General features: G+C 44.0%; 1 protein-coding gene and 1 pseudogene across 1 annotated transcript; one reads left to right on the top strand and one right to left on the bottom strand.

The window, feature by feature from the left end:
* Positions 1–7,369: 7,369 nt before the first annotated feature.
* On the top strand, positions 7,370–11,476 carry LOC136527282 (beta-glucuronosyltransferase GlcAT14A-like). Its single transcript, XM_066519948.1, has 4 exons — positions 7,370–8,170; positions 8,757–8,832; positions 8,910–9,025; positions 10,525–11,476. The coding sequence occupies exons 1-4, from the start codon at positions 7,558–7,560 to the stop codon at positions 11,037–11,039; spliced, it is 1,320 nt and encodes a 439-aa protein (XP_066376045.1). The 5' UTR covers positions 7,370–7,557; the 3' UTR covers positions 11,040–11,476.
* Positions 11,477–11,896: 420 nt separating this feature from the next.
* The window catches only part of LOC136528095 (protein STRICTOSIDINE SYNTHASE-LIKE 3-like), a 53,269-nt pseudogene continuing 44,080 nt past the window's right edge, over positions 11,897–21,085 (bottom strand).

Below are 21,085 nucleotides of genomic sequence, written 5' to 3'. Positions count from 1 at the left end.
CGTTGCGGGCAATCTACTCGGCCCGAAAAATCTCCCAGCTTCGCGGTCGGAAGGTACTTTATCCGGCCAGCTAAATGTAAGGCATGCGTTCAACATGACTCGAGGCCCAACAACGGTCGGTCCTTAATCGACACAGACGGAAACACTACAGTTCAAAACTCTGCAAGTCTCCGTCCGGTCTCAACTTCATTTAACACTTAGTTATACTATGACTTCATAGTCATCCAAGCAGATCCAGGTAACCACCTATAGCTCGCAGGTGACAGGAAATCACCCGACTTCTACCGGTCTAAGCCAGCTAAGCATTGACTCGACTGCGGATACCAGGGTAACAAGGATATAGTATAACAAAGGTAAACAAGGTATAATGCAGCAACGGTTGCAAACAACTCCTGAACGTAATGCATCAATTAAAGTAAAGCATTTAATTAATTAATTGCAAACCGGGAGAAAAATGCTCCGGGGCTTGCCTCTCTCGAAGGAGCTCGGACGGTGATCGGGGCACTCCGGAAGTTCCTCAACGTCCTCCTCGTCGGCTTCTGGCACTTCCTGCTGCTGCACCTCGAGCTGCTCCTCGGGCTCCTCAGGTATGACGACTGGGTTCTCGGTTTGCGATCCTGTATGATGCAATGCGTGTAAGTGATTATGCAAACGGTGCATCGAAGGAGATGAATGCAATGGATATGTTGAAATGCAAGGTAGTCAACATCATCGAAGAACTATACTACAAGCACATGTCATCTACTGCATTCTCTTCTACTACTAATATGTTAAGTTAACCTATCTTATGAAATGCTTCAAAGATACACCAAAGCTTTACGACTTTCTTAATCACACTTAAAGCGACACTGGCTTAAACCCTAGTTAATAATAGGTTTGAATAGCAACCTATGTTTCTGATGCTCCTAAAAATCTGAGAAAATTGCAGTAGCATACTACTACCCTAAACAGACTACCATAAAAATTTCATGGCATTTGGATAAGTAAACCATCCTACACAAAAATGACAAGCTATAGCATAAAAATGAGCATGAAATTACTTTGTACTATGAAAAGTGTCAAACAACAGAATTAGTATTTTTCCTAAGTTCTTAATAGCATATAGTGACTGTACAAAAATTACCACATGCATGTTTTATACAAAGTTTGCTCTCTAGCAAAAATAACAAAAATCAGTTATAAAAGGAGCTTGAACTACACCTCAAAATTTTTCCACAGCACATGCATGAAATATATTTTTCCTAAGGAGTACATGACACAAGAAGATTAACAAACTTGAAATCATATTTTTCTGAAGCCTATATATTTTTCTACATATTTTTCAAGTTATCAGCAATATTCATGATTAAATAAAGTTCTACAGAAAAGTATCTCAAAAATGACATGCATAATTTTTCCCAAGTAGATCTGGTGATAAGGAACCTAGCAAATTTTGTTTCAACAAATTTGGAACAAGTTTGATCATCCAAACATTTTTCAAACCATTCTTGATTTCAAATAACAAATAATAAATGGAAAACAATTCGCTTAAGTGTTGCTGGGCCGGCCCGAAGGGACCCGACGGCCCACGACACGACGCAGCCCAAGCCTGGCTCTCTTCGGCTCGGCGGCTGACACGCGGGACCCCCGTGTCAATGACACAAAACAGGGGAGACGGCACACGTCGGCGCGGCGATGATCGAGCTCGCCGACGGTGATCTCCCCGGCGAAACCGACGGCACCAACGTGACCTACGTGAAGAACCGCGTCGATTGGTACCCTAACCTTGCTCCCTACTGACCCCTAAGCACTCCAGCCACGGAGCGCGGCGGCTCGGCCATGGCGCACGGCGGTGCGCGGCCGCGTTCCGGCCAGACGGAGCCGGCGAGGACGGTGACACCATCACTCGAGCAATAGCGCGCGACGGAGAAGACAAAACAAGAGGTAGGGAAGGCAGAGAGAAGCTGTGCCGTGCTAGCCACGGTGAGCTCCAACTCCGGCGAGTTGCGGTGGCGGCGGGAACTCAATTAGGCCACTACCTTGGGTTATCCGGCTCGACGGTGAGATGGAGTAGCTAGGGGAGGTGAAGACGGAGCTGAGCGCTAACTGGAGGCGGCAACGACACAGAGGCGAGCGAGCTGAGCAGCGGCGACTCTCCCTGCGGCAATGGCGGAAGCGCGAGCTCGGCTCGGAGGGGACTGACGATGCGAAGGAGCGCGGGCGAACCAAATAAGCCAGCTGCGGGGCGTGTGGCGATGTCGTGGCAGCGACGGTCTGACCTGCGGGGGCTGCGACGGCGTACGGACTCCACTTGGCGCACTGGGCCTGACGGCGGTCGGCCACTCGGCCTGACGAAGACGATCATCAGACCCGCGATCAGAGCCTGACGACGCCATTTGACAACGTTCTTTCTACTAAACCGTGAAGTATTAGCTCATACCATCTACACAAGAGTTGTAGCTCTAAGTACCATCTGTAATTCATCTTAAATGATCAAGACCTAATTCGCAAAGGACAGAGAGTAAAATCATGTCAAAGTCGGGTTCAAGAAACTGAAAACTGAAACTTACACTTAGAAATTTCTAAGTGTTGAAATCAACCCAAATTCTGACTTGTGGGACCATTTTGAGCATGTTGTGCACATTTTCATGACTTGGTCACAAAATAACTTTTGTTCCTTATGTAATTTGCTACAACTTTGTTTTAGGTTGCTCTGACATGCAAACATTCCAAGTGGTACTTTTTAAACAGTCAAACCAAAAAGTCCTAGGGTCAAAACAAGTCAAACCATGATTTGAAATCTTAATTGGGCAAAATGATCAACTTGAACATTGTTCCTAATGACTTTCTAAGCATAGCTAAGATGTTTAACAATAGATTTAGCTATATCACACATTGGTCATACAATAATCAAGCACTAAAGGTACTGAAATGATGAAAACACTTGAAATGATACATTTGTTTCAAAGTCATGTTTCCCATGTTTCAAGTGACATATGCTCATGAATTGATGAATGATGCTCATGAATATGAAATGCAAGTGCAATTAGGCAAGAATAACACCAGGGTGTTACAGCAATCACGTTTTTGGGGAGTGTCACTGGTGGCACGACTACTCGCTACGTCTACGTCCTCTTCTTCCCGGTGTCGGTGCACGTTGAAGGTCCTCTGCTGATTGGCTCTGCTTTTCTGTCTGCACTGCAACGAGCGGAACGACTACACCGATAGGCACTATGTCGTCGAGTGCATCCGGCTCTGCCGCTGGGTACGTTTCTGGAACAAATCTTGTAACGTCTTGACTATCAATCCTTAGTTTGAGTATCATCTACGTGCTTGTCACGTTTAACACACACAGACGCACATATGATGTCACCAACATGATTATTTTATTTAATGTTTTTTTCTAGATTAAATTGTTGCTAAAATTGTCTAATATTTTAGCAAGCCTGGTGTAGATCGGTTGGGATCTGTGGCTCGCCAAAACTTTCGAGCCCGCGGATTGCTTGCCAGTTGGTGAAGGGGAAGCTCGTCAATGCACCCGTTGAAGGGTAGAACCAGGGGTACAATTGTACGAGGCTCAGAATACATATAGCCAACGAATAATATTTTTCTTTCCCAACAAATCAACCAACGACCATTTCAGCGGTACGAATAACCTGCCAGCCAGCGAGAGCGAGGCGCTTTTTATTTCCTGGTAGGATAGGAGTACACCACTACACCCCCAAACATGGTTTTAGCTTTCTTTTTTTTAAAAAAAAAAAGCAGGCGTGGTGTTTCAGAGGGGTTCATTCATTCATGCTTAGGGGGTGTTTAGTTCCCCCAATTTTCAGAATTCGACACTATGCAAAAAGAAGATTCCCCGTCACATCAAACTTGCGGTACATGCATGGAGTACTAAATGTTGACGAAATCAAAAACTAATTGCACAGTTTGGTTGTACTTTGCGAGACGAACGTTTTGAACCTAATTAGTCAACAATTGGACAATTATTACCAAATAAAAACAAAACGGCACTGTAGCTACAGCACCGCTACAGTGTTCCTGCCGGCGCCAATTCGGCGGAACTAAACGAGGCCTTAGGCAGAGGCCAAAGGAAATGCACCTGTCCTTTCATTTCGCTTACTCATAGGCCCCGAAATATTTTGTCTAAAAAAGAAATGCACCGCCCGGCGGGTGGTCGATCTATGGCAACGAGAAGCAACCCATGTGCAAGCAACGGCAGCTCCGCTGAATTGGGCCACCGTACAGGTCCTTGCCGTGCATTACACGAGTTTACCACCACCAAACGATAGGTCAAACTGACTCAAAGGTGGGCGAGTGTGTGGTGGCGCTGCATTATTGGCGATCGATCATACCAAGGGCCTCTTCGACTGATATTAAAGCTGGTTGATAAACTAGTTGAAACTATTTTATTATGAGAGAAAAATATTAGTCATCGCTCCAGGGAGGAGAGGATCAGAGGACGCCAGGACGGTGAGATGAGGCCGAGCAGGCGAGCACACTTGAGTCCCGTGAGAACTTGACGTCAAACCGTGTACTAGTCTATAGCGTAACCTGGTTGGGATCTGTTGGCGATAGCGATACGATACGGTACCGTGGTCTGACCCAGTTTTGAAATTTGAATTCGCTGTACGTACGTATACAAGCTCTCAATCATGGAGTCGCCGCACCGTACTGAAAACAGACATTGTCATATTTGCTTGGTTTATAAGTCGTATTTTTTCAGTCAACGAACAGTATTTTTTTTTCTCAACAAATTCATCAATAATACTTTCGGCTATGATTTATCAGTGAACGAAGAGGAAAAGTACCGGTAGGAGTACGTACCAGGACCATGATGAGTCGCCGGCCGCCGCCGTGTCCGTGGGGTCAGCGCGGCCACGTCTCAGTCTAGTCTAGCCTGCGACAAACTGAACACCACCAGATCAAGCACGCAGTCGCGGCCAAAGCAGTACGAGTACTTGACGTGGCGAAACACTCCGACGGAATTGGAAACAGGATGCATGTCGTGGCACGTGGAGAGGGAGCCGACGTGGCGCCCTGCCGTTCGCTGCGTAAATCCGTACACGCGCGTGGACAATTACCATAGCCTTTGCGTAGCGGCGGGTGGTCCACGCCTCGCTCCCGGATGCGCTGTGCCAGAAGCGTTTGCTGCTGCTTGTGGTCGTTTAGTTGGCCAAACTTTGGAGTGGCCAAATTTGCATAGTGTAAGATTTTCTACCGTAGCATTTTGTTTGTATTTGGTAATAATTATCCAATCGTTGACTAATTAGGTTCAAAACGTTCGTCTCACAAAGTACAACCAAACTGTGCAATTAGTTTTTGATTTCGTCAACATTTAGTACTCCATGCATGTACCGCAAGTTTGATGTGACAGAGAATCTTCTTTTTGCATAGTGTGAAAGTTGGGATTTTGGGTGAACTAAACATGGGCTTGGAATGGATGCTCCGATCGCGGTGGTGGGGTATATGCTACGACGGCGTGCAATGCAAGCCATCTACGTATAATACGTAGCGGAAAAAACATCATGTTCATTTATCTTATAATCCGTACTTTTCAGATTATCTTTTTTTAGCTGAAAAAGTATTTTACTCTCACAACAAATCAACCGAAACAGTGTTTCAGCTTTTTTTTTTCAGCGAAACGAAGGGGACCAAAGCGACCGAGCGAGCTTACAATCCCTGCTTCTCGAAGATCAAGGAAAAGTGCTGCCCGGTTGTGTCCCGCCGCCGCACATGCACAATGAGAAAACAGAACCTGAGAAAAGATTGACAAGGAATCAAAGGATGCTCATAGCTAGTACGTACTTACAGGACCTGAGAAAAAAGATTAAAAAGGAAAGTGTTAGCCAGTTGTTATGAGACCTTTTTAAAAAGTAAATCGTTGCATGTATGAAGTAAATAAACCTACGTGTTCGTCCTACATCCATTCTTATCAAAAGTGAATGAGGCAATGAAATAATCCAATAAAAAACTGTTACAATTAGATCGAATTATAAGACGATGATAAGATAGCAAAACAAATAACAATATATGGATGCATTCTATATTTATATTTCTAATATATTGGAGATAGTAATTGCCTTTACTAGAGATGGCGTGGATAGCTTGCATTAAGAGGTTGAAAGTTAGTACGGTAACATGACTTTTAGTGGAAGATGATGCACATGGTTAGTGGAAGATTACGTCAATAATTAGTGGGAGATGATATATGTAGATGACTTACACGTTGAGATAGGCTTACAGTAAAGATTATTTTTATAAGAGATATAGATAGAGTCGTTTCTACTCCCTTTTTTAATCAGTATTTCTTTTGTATAATACCACTCTTATGTAACCTGGTACTTACACACCTAACGCAATTTGAATCAACATTCCTTTCGTTTGGATTGGACAAAGAAAGATATATAAGCTGGGATGTTATTTTTATAATGTATATCACCGTTGCTTGCATGTCTATGTAGGGGCAACAAAAATATCAGATCTAGAAGATATCCCACGCGTTGCTGCGGGATTACGGACAATTTAGAATAAAAATGAGTGGAGATAACATATGTGCATAGCTTGCAATTAGAGGTTGAAAGTTAGCTATTAGTGGAAGATAACATGCATAGTTAGTGAAGGATGATGTGGATAGCTAGTATGCTGGAATAGACTTATGGTGAGGATTATTTTTAATTTTTTATAAGAGATATAGATATAGATGGGCTCGTTGCTCGTCAGGGCGACAAAATTTCTTAAAAATTGTTTGTGTTAGAAGACATTTAAAATCAGGACCGGTGAAAGAAATTAAATCCCCTTCCGGCACAGTTGCGTTGCCGTCTATAGTGTGCTCGTTACATTACATGTGGTTTTTCTTTTCGTTTTATAAATCAATTACCGCACTGAAAGAACATTAGCGTATACTTAGCCAGATAGTCGATGCAGCAGGCACCACATATGGCAAGCATTCTCAAAGGATTAGAGAATCCTGCATACGCTATTGCAAATGTCACAAGATTCTAGGAACAATTTTGTATAAGGGAGGCTGGAGTAAAGTGGAGACCACCATTTGTCAAGGCAGGCTGAGCTCCACTACATCCAAACCTTTTGAGGCAAAAATGCACAATTCGTCCGGTTGCTCTTGAGCATGATATTCCACTCCAGGTGGCGGCAGATGCTTATCAATATTGGTTCCACCTGATGCTTTTGGGTCCGTCTCCATTCTCCATCTCCATCTCCATCTCCATCTCCATCCGTGGCACGCAAGAGACGAGGCCACGACTGACTGGAGGCAGGCCAACCCCAACCCGACGCGACCGGCAGGCAGCGGCGCACCAACGCAAAGGTTAGCCCACCCGCCCACCGCACCCAGCAGCGCACTCTCCTGCCCCTGCCCCTGCCCCTGCCCCTGCCCGTGCCCGTGCCCACCTCCCCTTCCCCTTCCCCTTCCCCCTCCCACCTCCACCTCCGCAGCGCCCGCGGTAACCTCACCACGCCACGCCACATCGCGTGCGAGCAATTAAGCTGCCCTCGCGGCGCGATCCGGTGTCCACCGCTGCCCCGCCGGAGGAGGAAAGGTAGGGGGAGCACAGGGGGATGCTAGAGGCGAAGCCGCCGTCGCCGGGCTCCGGCGCGGCCGGGGCGGCGGCGCACATCTACGGTCACCGGCGGTGGGCGGCGCCGCTGCTGGCCTCGGTCCTGCTCTCGTCGCTCCTCATCTCCGCGTCGCTCTTCTTCTCCTCCTCCCGCGCGCTGCTCCTCGCCTTCTCGCCGCTCCCCTCCGCGGCCTCCGCCGAGCCTCTCTTCGTCGAGGCCAAGCTCCGCCAGCAGATGCGGGCCGAGGAGCTCCCGGCGCGGGGCGCCGTGCCCAGGATCGCCTACCTCATCTCCGGCTCCGCGGGGGACGGAGCCGCGCTGCGCCGGACGCTCAGGGCGCTCTACCACCCGGCAAACACATACGTCGTGCACCTCGACCTCGAGGCCCCCGCCGCCGAGCGCGCCGAGCTCGCCTCTGCCATCCGCGCGGACCCCGTCTACGCCAGGTTCCGCAACGTCAAGGTCGTCACACGGGCCAACCTGGTCACCTACCGTGGCCCGACCATGGTGGCGAACACGCTGCACGCGGCTGCCATCCTGCTGCGCGAGGGCGGTGATTGGGACTGGTTCATCAACCTCTCCGCCTCCGACTATCCGCTCGTCACCCAGGACGGTAAGCGCAGATGCGATCTGCCTCTTTCAGCACCCCCAGTTCCGTGATTGGATCTATCCGTCGCGGGAAGACGTGACCTTTGATCGGAATCTTTTGGTGCTTCCAAAGGCGCGATCTTTGCGTGCCGATTTGGGCGAAATCATTTCCAAGTTTGGGTCACTCACTGGAGGATACAGTGTCTGGCTGGGGATTTGAAACTTGGCCTACAGTGCCTGGCCGCAAGTGTTTGCCAAACATGCGATTTTATACGCGGGCTTGGAGCTGCCAATTGGGGAATGGGGTCAGATTAGTTTATGACATGTTTTTTCCCAATTGGTCTGGGAATTTGGTAAGATTTGATTACTTTTGCCGCTTCTAGGTGGTATCAGGGGGAAGTCAATCTTGGGGCGTATTTCTTTCTTTAAATAGAGCGTCTCACTGAGTCGCCTCTCTCTCTCTCTCCTCTCTCTTGATTGCAATCTTGTTTTGCTTCTTCCCTTTCGATTTACTACTATTATTATGGATTCCTCTACTTGTTCATGGTGCAAACATTTTTGTTGTGATCAACATGTCTCTTTGTTTGTCTGATTTGTCTATCTATTGGCAGATCTGTTGCATGTGCTCTCCGAGTTGCCCAGGCAGCTTAACTTCATTGAGCATACCAGTGACATCGGATGGAAGGAGTAAGTTTACAGTCTGTCTGAAAGTTCTGTTATCTGTTCCCACGAGTTCTGCAGCTGCTAAATATGTGTCTCTGTAGGTACCAGAGGGCGAAGCCAGTGATCATCGACCCTGGGCTATACAGCCTGCAGAAGTCTGACGTTTTCTGGATAACAGAGAAAAGGAGTGTCCCAACTGCGTTCAAGCTCTTCACTGGTAAATACATCAACATATATCATTCTTCACTGTATTTCACATACTAATTACTTGCAGTGTTGGTTGCTATTTACATGTCTGTTTTTCCTGGACTCTGCAACTAACAGCCTTTCTTTGCCACTGTTGTCAATGCTTGATACCAGAAAGCAAACACTTCATTTTTCTTTCCTCACCTCTGTGTTAAGACTAAGTTTGGTTGAGCATGAACCATGATGTCAGTTCTTCCGTCAGGAGATAGTGTTACCTGTATTTGATCAATCTGCCTGTTGGGAATTAATGCCAGGTGTGAGAAGTTTGATTGTTTTGATGGACCAATCTTGATTTAGGAATATGGTCTTGAATTGCTAGTGTGTGCCTATTACCTACTAATTTGTGGGCAATCAATATTCTTTTGTATGGACTATCTCTGCACTACGCCACTACCAGAATGGCTTGTTAGCAATTTAGCATCAGATGATTTGCTAGAAAGAAATCATCTAGAAAATCATAAAACACTCCCATTAACATATCTCCAAGCAGGAAAAAAATTGCAGCTGACTAGCAGAGTAGCAGTTCAGATAGCACTAGATAGCTTCATTTTAGCTGTCCAAGGACATATCGATTTGGTCTCAAATTTGTTGAAACACCAATTTTGCTTAAAGAAACCAAGAAGGCAAGAACATAGGCTATTATTAATATTGAAGCCAATTAGTCTTCTTGTTTTTCTTGGTATGGTACCTTGAAAAGTTTCTGTATCTGAATAAAGAAAATGGATTTAACTTTGATTCAAATATGGCTCAATTGGTTGCTCAGATATGGCCCACCCAGCAATCGATATCAGATCGCTTATGTATTTGCAGATACAAGTTGTCTAAAAATATTCAAATGTTTTTTCTGCATTTTTCCTTTTAATATTATTAAGACATATATGGGACTTCAATACTCCAAGAGATGCTAAATATCATGATTTCTGGGTCACTGATTTGGGAAGTAGGTATGGATCCTTAAAAAGTTATGAGAGAACAAAAGATACAGCAATAGTTTAGGTTATTGCTGTGTATCAACATAACTTTAGTGAGGGTAAGCATCATGCGGAAGGCACATCAGATTGGATGCTTTGAGATAGCACTTCCATTTACCACCTGGCAAGCACCAGCTTGTGAATGGTGAAAGTGACATCCTAGCTTTCCTTGTTTTCATCATCTAAAGTTATTATTTCCATCCCCTCTGATTTCACAGTTTATTGAATACAAAATAAATGAATTAACATGAAATATTTTACAGAGTGTTGGCATTAATTTATGCTTGGTCGCAGAAGCCATTAGTGTTGATCTGTGTGCTACTTTCTATTCATGAAAATATCATGTTATAGTCTTTGACGCTATGCTTTTAGTGATATTTTCTGGTCCTTGGCAATTTAGTATATTAATTGACATTTCCTGCCCAATTTTGTTCACGCTATATATGTTTCCTCACTTTGCACCTGTGGAATATGAATGCTTGCATTGCACAATTTTCAGGCTCGGCATGGATGATGCTTACCCATCAGTTTATTGAATACTGCATATGGGGATGGGACAATCTCCCAAGGACAGTCTTGATGTATTACGCCAATTTTCTTTCTTCACCAGAGGGTTACTTCCACACAGTCATCTGCAATGTCCCGGAGTTCCGCAACACCACAGTTAACCATGATCTACATTTCATTTCTTGGGACAACCCACCAAAGCAACATCCTCATTATCTCACACTTGCTGACTTTGATGGTATGGTTAACAGTAATGCACCCTTTGCAAGGAAGTTTGGAAGGGAAGATCCTGTGCTGGACAAGATTGACCAGGAACTATTGGGCCGCCAACCTGATGGATTTGTGCCTGGTGGATGGACAGATGTACTGAATACAACTGAGAAAGGGAAACCCTTCACTGTTGAGCGTGTGCAAGATCTCCGCCCAGGGCCTGGTGTGGACAGATTAAAGAAACTTGTCACAGGCTTGCTCACACAAGAAGGTTTTGATGACAAGCATTGCTTGTGAAACTCCCAGTAAGACGATTCTGGGGCAGTTACACGGCCAAATTTGAGGGCATTGGGCCATTTGCTAGGAATGCCTACTAGCTGAAGCAGCAGCACATAGCATCATGTACGCGTGGATAGGTGCTCTTATAGACAACCGCTTGAGTTGAGTTACCGTACAGCAGGAGACCACGGATGTAGCAGGCGGAGATTATACAGAACTAGTAGCTCATTAGGTTATGTTAGATGATTATATCAGCCCCCAACCATCAATAATGTTGGAATTTTTGACATCTCTGTGCTGCGGGTTGTGCAAGGTAGTCCATTCTTTGTTTGGAAGCCATGGCACCCTGGTATAACCAACTGGTAGCGTGTGAGACTTCGTTGTATTGACTAGTGGATATTTCTGGGCAAACTGATACATTTGATTGCACACATGTATTCATTTATTTCTTTTCCTCTTCGTCGCGGTCACCTCGCATTGCACAGGCGAGGGTAAGGCTTGCCACTAACACCCTTCTCCAGACCCCGCACAGAGCTGGAGCTCTGCACTGGGTACATCCTTTGATGAGTATATATAGCAAAATGCTCGTCCTGTTTTCTTACCTGCATCTGGTACGCCCGTGCGGCTCTGCTGTACAGTTTCGGTTGAGAGAGAGTTAGAAATGCTGTTGCAATTTGAATATCTGTATTTGCATTGCTGTTTGGAGTCTGGATCGTTTGAAGTGAGTTTTCTCATGTCACCTGTAAATATAGTAAAGTTCCTAGTGGAACATTTGGATACAGCACATGAGTGGAGAGAGAGAGACATACAAAGGAACATCGGTGTGTGCAAGGCTGCAAGCATTGAAGCGAGCAGCATGAACATCGGTTGGTTAATTCATGAACAAGAGCATTATATTCACTTAAAATTTTATAACAGAACTACCATGTTTACAAAAATGCCAACACCAAATTCGAATACAACCATGTCTAATACATCCAGAATATTGAATATATCTCAGTAATAAGCTAGGTACCTCTAATCTAAGGGCTAAGAATGCCAACATACAACAGCTCTACAGACCCCATATATATTTTGCCGCCTTTTCTTTCCACCAGTTCAGTGGGCCTGACGTTCCTGGGGCCTTTCTGATAGAGTTTTACGTGATCATCTAGCCATAGATCTAGCATGTATAATAATATTTAGGATAAATAGCAAGTCCTAGAACATGAACTAGTACGGGATTTAGAGATAGAGTGAGAAAGAGAGGGGTTGCGGAGGTGTAAATCATCGGCCGCCTTCGTAGAAGACGAGCTGGCCATGGAGTCGCTTGTTGGTGGCGCGGTGAAGCCTGGCGGTGAAGACGCTATCACGGTGGCGGCGGTGCAGAGGCGGCGGAGCTTCCCGTCGCTGGCAACGCCCCCTCTCTAGATCGGCTAGGGTTTAGGGACTGTAGGGAAAGCTTACCACCCAGCGTCTGGCGGCTCAGGTGAATCTCGTGCCTTGTGCCCCAGCCCTCACCTCTCTTTTATGACGCTGTGCGATGGAGGCTCACCAACCATGGAGCGGTTGGACGCCCCCGATCAGGGCACGGATCCAAGGGCCCAATTGGTCGTTGAGCCAATTGAAAGAGATCAATCTAACATCCCCCCTTGATCTCATCTTATGACTTAAACTTAACTTACTTACTTTATCTTGTTCCCATTCCATCACGGATCAGTGCATAGAGCGTGCCTCATCATCATGGTCAGTTGCCATTAGATTAAACAGCTACAATGCACCTCTCTGTTTTGAAACAAATTCTCAACTAGGCCCTTATTGTTTAGGAATCATAAGCTTTCCCTTAAACCCATGTCGGCTAAGTGTTCTCTGAACGCGCTGGGTGGTAAGCCTTTTGTAAGTGGATCCACAAGCATATTTTCTGTTCTTATATACTCAAGACTAATTATATGATCTCGGACTTTGTCTTACAACATAATACTTTATGTCAATGTGTTTGACAGCACCACTTGACTTATTGTTGTGAGCATAACATACTGCTGGATTATTATCGCAGTATAACTTGAGTGGTTTATGTATGTCTCTACCACTTTCAATCCGGGCATGAATTTCTTCAGCCAATTCACCTGCCCTATGGCCTCATAATATGCTACAAACTCGGTATACATTGTGGACGATGTAGTGACGGTTTGCTTTGAGCTTTTCCACGATATAGCTCCTCCTGCGAGAGTGAATATGTATCCTGACGTGGATTTTCTGTCATCTCCCGCATAATCAGAATCTGTATACCCCTCTATGTGCAGGGAATCAGATCTTGTGTACGTGTCAGGCACGAAAATTCGTCTCGTGCCGAGGCACACAAGCAAGCCGGAAGAGTCTGCTCGATGGAGCTGGAGATCCGTCTGGCTTCAACACAGGGATGATCGATCCTGCGTACGCCTCCCGAGACGTGCCAGTCAATTTGACCCTATAATTGACAAGGAGGGAAAGTTTATTAGTAATTTAAGATGGAACATGTCGGTTTGTGCCCAGACAGTTCCGAATATGTGGCTCTGAGAGCCAATGTGGAAGGAGATCGACTAAATAGCCGATTCCAGCACATTCATAAGAATAAATTAGTTAAAACTCATGGAATTGTGAAAGAAAAATTGGTTATCATTCAGGATGAATATTATTATTTAGACGAATATTAGTCAACGATGATAGGATGTCAACACTAATCGGTTTATGCTAAGCCAATGACTACAAGTAACCAAATCCCTTTTTATATAAAAGATTTTAAAACAGCTCATCATCATTTAACCGTTTAATAGAGATAAATCTAATAGACATATTAGATCTCATCTATCACTATGACCAGTGGGGCATGAGACAGAATCATGTAGGCCGTAGAAACAACAATAAATTCGACGACCCTAACTTATTACTAATATCAGTGGGGCATGAGGCAGAATCATGTAGGCCATAATACAATAATAAGATCATGGGGCTAACATATCTTTCAACCTACCCTTACTTCAACGGTCTCGTGGCGTGAACTGTATATGTGAAAACACTCGATATCGGCTAAAACAACCGATTCAGGCATAGCACACAATTAAAGTCGTGCCCTATCAGGAACAGATCTACCAAATAACAATCCCCGCTCTACGGTGCTAACAGTGGGGTGTGAGACAGAATCACACAGGCCATGATAACAGGCCATGGAACGGTTTTCATTAGTAGATAGATCTATTCAGGACCCAGCATGCCTTAATCGCACACTATGCATGATCAAGATTGATACAAATCGGCCGATAAAACATAACTTATCGTTTAAGGTGCAGATTAGATCAGTTTAGATTAATAAACGATGGGTTAAATAGGATATAAAGCCGATCTAGATCAATCCCAATCAGGCAAAGTGATATTGCTGTAATTAAATAAATAATGAAAGCAATAAGCAATATCTGTAACTTAATGAATCTATCCAAAGGACGCCACCCTTAGATAGAGCCGATAACTTGACCTTAATCTAGTTCGAGCAGTGAAGGTCGATCGGATCGATGTAGCCGTACTTGAACTAGACAAGAGTCAATAACTAACTTATACCAGAGTCATAGTGGAGGTCGACCGGATCGATGCAGCCGTATGAACAGAAGTATAAGCCATGATGGTGCTTATAGACAAGCCGGAGGTCGATCGAACTGATGCAGCCCTACTCGTTGAAGAACTCGCTGAGATCTACTCTACTCCTACACCTAAGGGGTGGCCGGAGCCAAAAAAGTAACTTATATTTGATTGATTGTGTATCTTTACAATAGCTGGGGTCTAATATTTATACCCGGGGCCTAAACACGAATCCTATTTAAGCATGACTCATTATAATTTTTGGCCTAAGAGAAAATATTCCTAATTTAAGATAACTTGGACCCTAATCTTTTCCTTTTTGTAGAGTCCAACATGTTTTTCCTAGCGCTGATTGTAGCTATCATAGTTATCTGCTGGCGCTATCTGAAGAGAGTCAATTTCAATGCTGCATTCGAATCAGCTGACACTGACCTTTATGCAATCGATTCCTTGATGATATGATCTTGGGAGTTTTTGAGTTCCTACAATCCTTCTTCTAAATTCTGGTGTAAACACATGCCCCCAATTTTGGGATTAAAGTAATTTTATTCCAAAATTATCACGTCTGTACCCCCGATAGGTCCTGCAGTCACGGGTAGAGAATCTTGATCTGGGGTCTACTGTTTATCACCGTCTATGTCAGCTTATAAGCCCATGCTTTAAAACTTTTACGAGAGCATCATTGCTTCACGGGCGCTTGGATCCATCTTTCTAGGCTGACTATAAAACGTCTATCTGACTCTGGCGAGAGCAATTTAATAATTCAACTATGTTTCTCTTCTATCTGCTTCCTTGAGTGCCTCTGACTCCACCGGACCCTCCATGGTCTAATTCCTTGCTATGAGGATCATGAGTGGTTAGAAGAATGCTTGTACATAGGGTGATTGTGTTGCTCATCTTAGCACCTTGTCGAGCAAGAGGATCTGCTACTGCGGTTAGAAGAATTCTTGTGATATCACCTGAGTCTTCTCTCCATGCTCGCAGAGCTGTTCTAGTGTTTGCAAGGGCTAAAATGTGTGGACACCTTTCCCTTGTTCGCTCCATCAAATGCCCATCGGGAAAGCCACATACTTCTTTCCCACAGTTTCCTAGTCACCAAGAAATCAGCTGGGCATCTGTTAAGCAGGCGGCTTTTCCCCTTCTCCTAGCATAATTTTTCAACGGGCCGATGTGACTCGGTTTATGATGACCTTTGGCCTTATGGGGATCCGGACTCCCTTCAATCCAAAGAAGCCCTGGTGGGTTGATCGTTGGTCAATGTAAACCTTTCATATCCATCCCATGATATTTTATGATCACAGGAAGCAATAAGTCTGAATTTGTTATCTCTTCGTTATCTGTCCCCTGAATTTTCGGAGTGTCGATCTATTTGCGTATTTGACTTTAATTCCATAACCCCGGTGAAATCTATCTTCTCACCTCACCAGGCTATATATATGGGCCACGACTGTGGATCGAAAAACAACCTGCTTTGTCTCAAACCTTTTGTGTCTTTAATGTGATTTCTGCTTTCCCATAGGTGTGAGATCATGGAGAATAGCAAGAGGTCTGCTGAGGGGGTCCTCAATGGAGGTGCGTCGTTACGCTAGTGCCTTCATCACTAGGAGGGTGCAACTCGTGATCACCTCATTGCCTCAGGGCATAGGGCCAACTCCTTTCAGCCTTAGGGGTTCTCTTCATCAATAGCTCGCCGCGTAGCTCCCCTGCATTCAAGGAGGCGGATCGACAATGACGACCTGCTCGCCTCCATCGATAGGCATAGCCAGAATCTCATCGATTGTCTCTCCCTCGTAGAATCGGCTCTGACCATGGTCCGATGCTGATCGCATCCCGAGGACGATTCGGTGGAGGATAGGTTGGCCAAGGCCGAGGCTAGAATCGCGGGTGAGATGTCTATCATAACTTTTGTCTCCTCTCAATTTTATCTTCAAGATCCTGATCATCTTTCCTTTGAATCTTTTTAGACTTGTCAGCTTAGCTGGAAAGCCTCCGATCGGCTATAGAGTACGTGACGGGATTCGTCAACGCCAAAGGCACCGTCCTGGTGGTTCGCCTGCACGACATCCCAAACCGTGTTAGAGAGGTCGCTATGCATGGCGTTCATCATGGTGTTGCCATGGCGTTGGCTGCTGTGCAAGCCCATTCTGGCCACAAGCTTTGGTTTCTTTCCCATGGTTTTCCAACCGCGGCACACCCTGGTGATCATGAGCGCCTGGTCGAGGATTTCTTCGGCGTCGCCAATTCTATAGCCCTTACTTCCTAGGCCAATGATATAATAAACAAAGTGTTTTCCAGACTATAACTTGTAATAGACAGTATCGACAAACAATTCCTTTGTTTTAAAAGATTTTTCTTTTGCTTCGTACTTCATATTCCATGCATCAATCTATCCGTGTTTGCTTTGCTCTTATAGGCGATACATATCGTACCGGCTTCTACCCTTTTAGGTTTATTTTTTGTACTAGAGGCGATACCCTTCTGGTATCGGCCATTAGATCTGATGACCGAACAAATCAGTTATCAAGTATTGATCCAAACGCTAGGATAATATTTCTTTAGATATTTCCCATTGATTGCTCTGCCAAATTCTTCCTCTCCTCTTAGCATTTCCAAAATATAAGCATTGCCAGGCGCACAACGCTTAATCCGATAAGGTCCTTCCCAATTAGGTGACCATTTGCTGTACTTGCTGTCTCTTGACCTGATCGGTAATTTCACTTTCCAGACCAAGTCTCCTTCAAAAAATTGCTTGCTCTTGACCTTTTTATTGTAATATTTTGCAACCCATAGTTTATTAGCTTTGATATTCTCAAGAGCGCACAGCCGATGGCAACTCAAGTCCTCTAAGTCGTCTATCATAAGATTCTTGTAGACTTCGGCTGACAAATCATTTTGCAATATAACACACCTTGATCCAGCCTGAACTTCCCAAGGAAGGACCGTATTATGGCCATACACAAGTTCATAGGGTGACATTTTAATTGATCCATGATAGGCCATTCTATGTGCCCATAGTGCCTCATTAAGCGTTGAATGCCACTTCCTTGGATGCTCCTCAATCTTTTTCTTGATCAACTTAATTATAATATGATTGGATGCCTTTGCCTGGCCATTAGCCTAAGCATAGTAAGGAGAAGAATTTAGTAGCTTGATTCCTATGCTGGCAGAAAAATCTCTGAACTCTTCTTATGTGAACATTGTCCCTTGATCGATAGCGATAGTTTGAGGAATCCTAAAACGATACACAATATGCTCTTTGATAAAATCAACCATATTCTTTGAGGTTACCGTCTTCAAAGGAATTACCTCAACCCACTTAGTGAAGTAATCCGTTGCTACCAATATGAACTTATGTCCTTTACTTGAGGGCTGAAAAATTTGGCCAATTAAATTAATTCCCCAACCTTGAAATGACCATGGTTTGATTATCGGATTCATGGCTGATGCTGGCAATTTCTGGACATTACCAAAATGTTGGCAGTCCTGGCACCCCTTATAATATTCAAAATAGTCTTCCAATATTGTTGGCCAAAAATATCCAGTTCTGTGAATAACCCATTTTATCTTATAAGCCGATTGATGAGCCCCACATATCCCTTCATGCACTTCACCCATCAACACCTTAGCTTCCTCTTGATTTAAGCATTTGAGCAACACCCCATCGACTATTTTGTAATATAGCTAATCATCCAGTAACACATACTTAGTCGATTTATATCTTAGCTTTCTAGCAACTTTCTGTGATGGATTCCTAAGGTAATCGGCTATTTCAACTCTCCAATCATCATTCGAGGTTTCACTACTCAAGACTTCTTGAAACACTCGATAACCTGACATACTTTGAGCTAAACGATTAGCCTCTTGATTCTGTGCTCTTGGAATATATTGAAAAGAGACATGAAGAAATTCCTCGAGCAGTTTTTGGCACTCATCATAGTATCCTCTCAAAGTATCTTATTTGCACTCATATAGGCCGATCAATTGATTAATAATTAACTGTGAATATCTAAATATTTCAATTGCTTCGGCTTTTACTTCATGAAGAAGCTAAAGTCTTTAAGAATAGCCTCATATTCCGCTTGGTTGTTGATAATCATTGGTTCAGTTGGAAGAGCAAACTCAAAACTTGCCCCCGAGGCAAAATAATGACAATACCAATACCACCACCTTGCTTGCATGATGATCCATCAAAGAATAACGTCTAAGGTACTAGCTCTATATAACCAATGCTTGGCTTATGATGCTGGGTGACAAAATCAGCCATTACTTGTCCTTTGACTGCTTTAGCCGATTCGTACTTCAAGTCAAATTCTGATAACGCGAGAATCCACTTTCCCACTCTCCCATTTAGTATTGGCATTGATAACATGTGTTTAATCACATCAGCCTTGGAAACAACCGTACATTCAGCTGATAATAAGTAGTGTCATAACTTAGTGCAAGAGAAATATAAGCACAAGCATAATTTTTTGGTGGGAGAATATCTTATCTCTAGATCTAGGAGTCTTCTACTCAGATAGAAAATGACTCGCTCTTTTCCTTTAAACTCTTGCATCAAGGCCAATCCAATTATTTTGTCATCAGCTAATATGTACAACTTAAAAGGCTTACCTTATTGAGGAGGGACTAGCACATGTGGACATTTTATATATTCTCTTATCTCCTCAAATGCCTTTTGTTGTATGTCACCCCACTTAAATTCTTGATTATTTTTCAACTTCAACAAGGGAGAAAATGACAGAACTCTTTCCGACAAATTTGAAATGAATCTTCTGATAAAATTAATCTTACCAAGCAGAGACTGTAACTCTATTTTAGTAGTCAGGGGTACTGCTTCATCAATTGCTTTTATGCTTTTTTGACCAACTTTGATTCCTCTATCGTGGACCATGAAACCCAAGAATTGTCCAGCTGATACTCCAAAGACACACTTATTAGGATTCATCTTTAGACCATGTTTTCTTGTGCATTCTAGAGTCTCCCGCAAATTAGCTAGATGTTCCTTGTACCCCTTGTATTTTATCATCACATCATCAATGTAGATTTCAACAATCCTACCGATCAATTTATGAAAAATATAATTCATTGCCCTCTGCTAAGTTGCACCAGCATTCTTTAGACCAAAGGTCATCACAACCCACTCAAATAAACCAATTGCACCAGGGCACCTGAAAGCGGTCTTTGCTATGTCTTCCTCAGCCATGAAAATTTGGTTATATCCTGCATTGCCGTCCATGAAGCTAATAACCTTGTGCTCGACTGCTGCATCTACCAACATATCAGCCATCGGCATCAGATAACCATCCATGGGTGTGGCCTTGTTCAGATCTCTAAAATCGATGCAAACTCTTAATTTTCCATTCTTCTCATACACAGGGACAACATTCGATATCCACTCTGCATATCAGCACGATCGGATAAACTTTGCTTCCAATAACCTTTCAGTCTCCTTTTTGCTATCATCAAGCACGTTTGGGTTGAATCTCCTTAGAGCTTGTTTAAACGGTCGATATCCAGGTTTGATTGGCAACTGATGTTTAACAATTGATCGGTCTAGACCAGGCTTCTTATTAAGTGAAACAAAACTTCCTTCAATAGATCTGTCAACTCTGAATTTCACTCATGATTTGACTTAGCGCTCACATACGTTGGCCAAAGCCTATTTCTAGGACCAATGCTTATTCTTCCTAAATCCAATGGCCAACGTGAAGCTACGACTATCCACTAAAACAAACTCTCAAAGCCGATTGCTTAGACCGGCTATTGGCCTTCATTACTGACCTTAATGAAGCCTCCTTCCCATAATTTGCTAGAAAAATACTCAAAGTCTTCTAGCTCCCAATACGTCGGATCGACTGTTGCTATACTTACGGACCCATCAGCGAGAACCACCTCGACATCATCTCTGTGCCATTGAATCAAACACAGATGCATGGTCGATGGCACACAACAGTTTGCATAAATCCAGTGATGACCAAGGAGTAAACTGTATGACCCTTTTCCATCGATGACGAAGAACGTGGTGAGCAGAGTCTTACACCCGATTGTTAGTTCAATGTTCATTGCCCCCCCAGGTCTTAAACGCATTACCCCCAAAGTCCTTAAGCATCACGTTGGTCTCAATTAGATCTCCTGGTCCCTTGCCAAGTTTACAAAAAGTGGTGTAAGGCATGAGATTGACAGAAGCACCACCGTCCGCCAACATCTTGTTCATTGGCTTCCCATCAACAAAACCTTTTACATATAAAGCCTTTAAGTGTCGATGCTTGACTAGTTTATCAAATATTGCCTATTGTATAATTGTTAACTTGGCAACTTTCTCCTCATACTCTGATTCATCAAAATCTAAGTAAACTTCTTGGTCTGCTGGAGCTCTGAACTTTGATGGCAACAGAAAAGCCATTTGAATACTAGTCGATGGTTGCCTCCTATCGGCTGTTTGCTTAGCACGCCATACTTGAGGTCTACCAGATGCT

The sequence above is a fragment of the Miscanthus floridulus genome, chromosome 19 (genome assembly GCF_019320115.1).
Source record: "Miscanthus floridulus cultivar M001 chromosome 19, ASM1932011v1, whole genome shotgun sequence".
In the NCBI taxonomy this organism is placed as follows: domain Eukaryota; kingdom Viridiplantae; phylum Streptophyta; class Magnoliopsida; order Poales; family Poaceae; genus Miscanthus; species Miscanthus floridulus.
This window is presented reverse-complemented; position numbering and strand designations above follow the sequence as displayed.

What these genes read in the sequence shown, in the direction of transcription:
- LOC136527282 (XM_066519948.1), top strand. Translation starts at nt 7,558, where the DNA reads ATGCTAGAGGCGAAGCCGCCGTCGCCGGGCTCCGGCGCGGCCGGGGCG. An exon ending in AGTGACATCGGATGGAAGGA is followed by an intron (nt 8,833 to 8,909) that starts GTAAGTTTACAG and finishes GTGTCTCTGTAG; the next exon opens with GTACCAGAGGGCGAAGCCAG. An exon ending in TGCGTTCAAGCTCTTCACTG is followed by an intron (nt 9,026 to 10,524) that starts GTAAATACATCA and finishes CACAATTTTCAG; the next exon opens with GCTCGGCATGGATGATGCTT.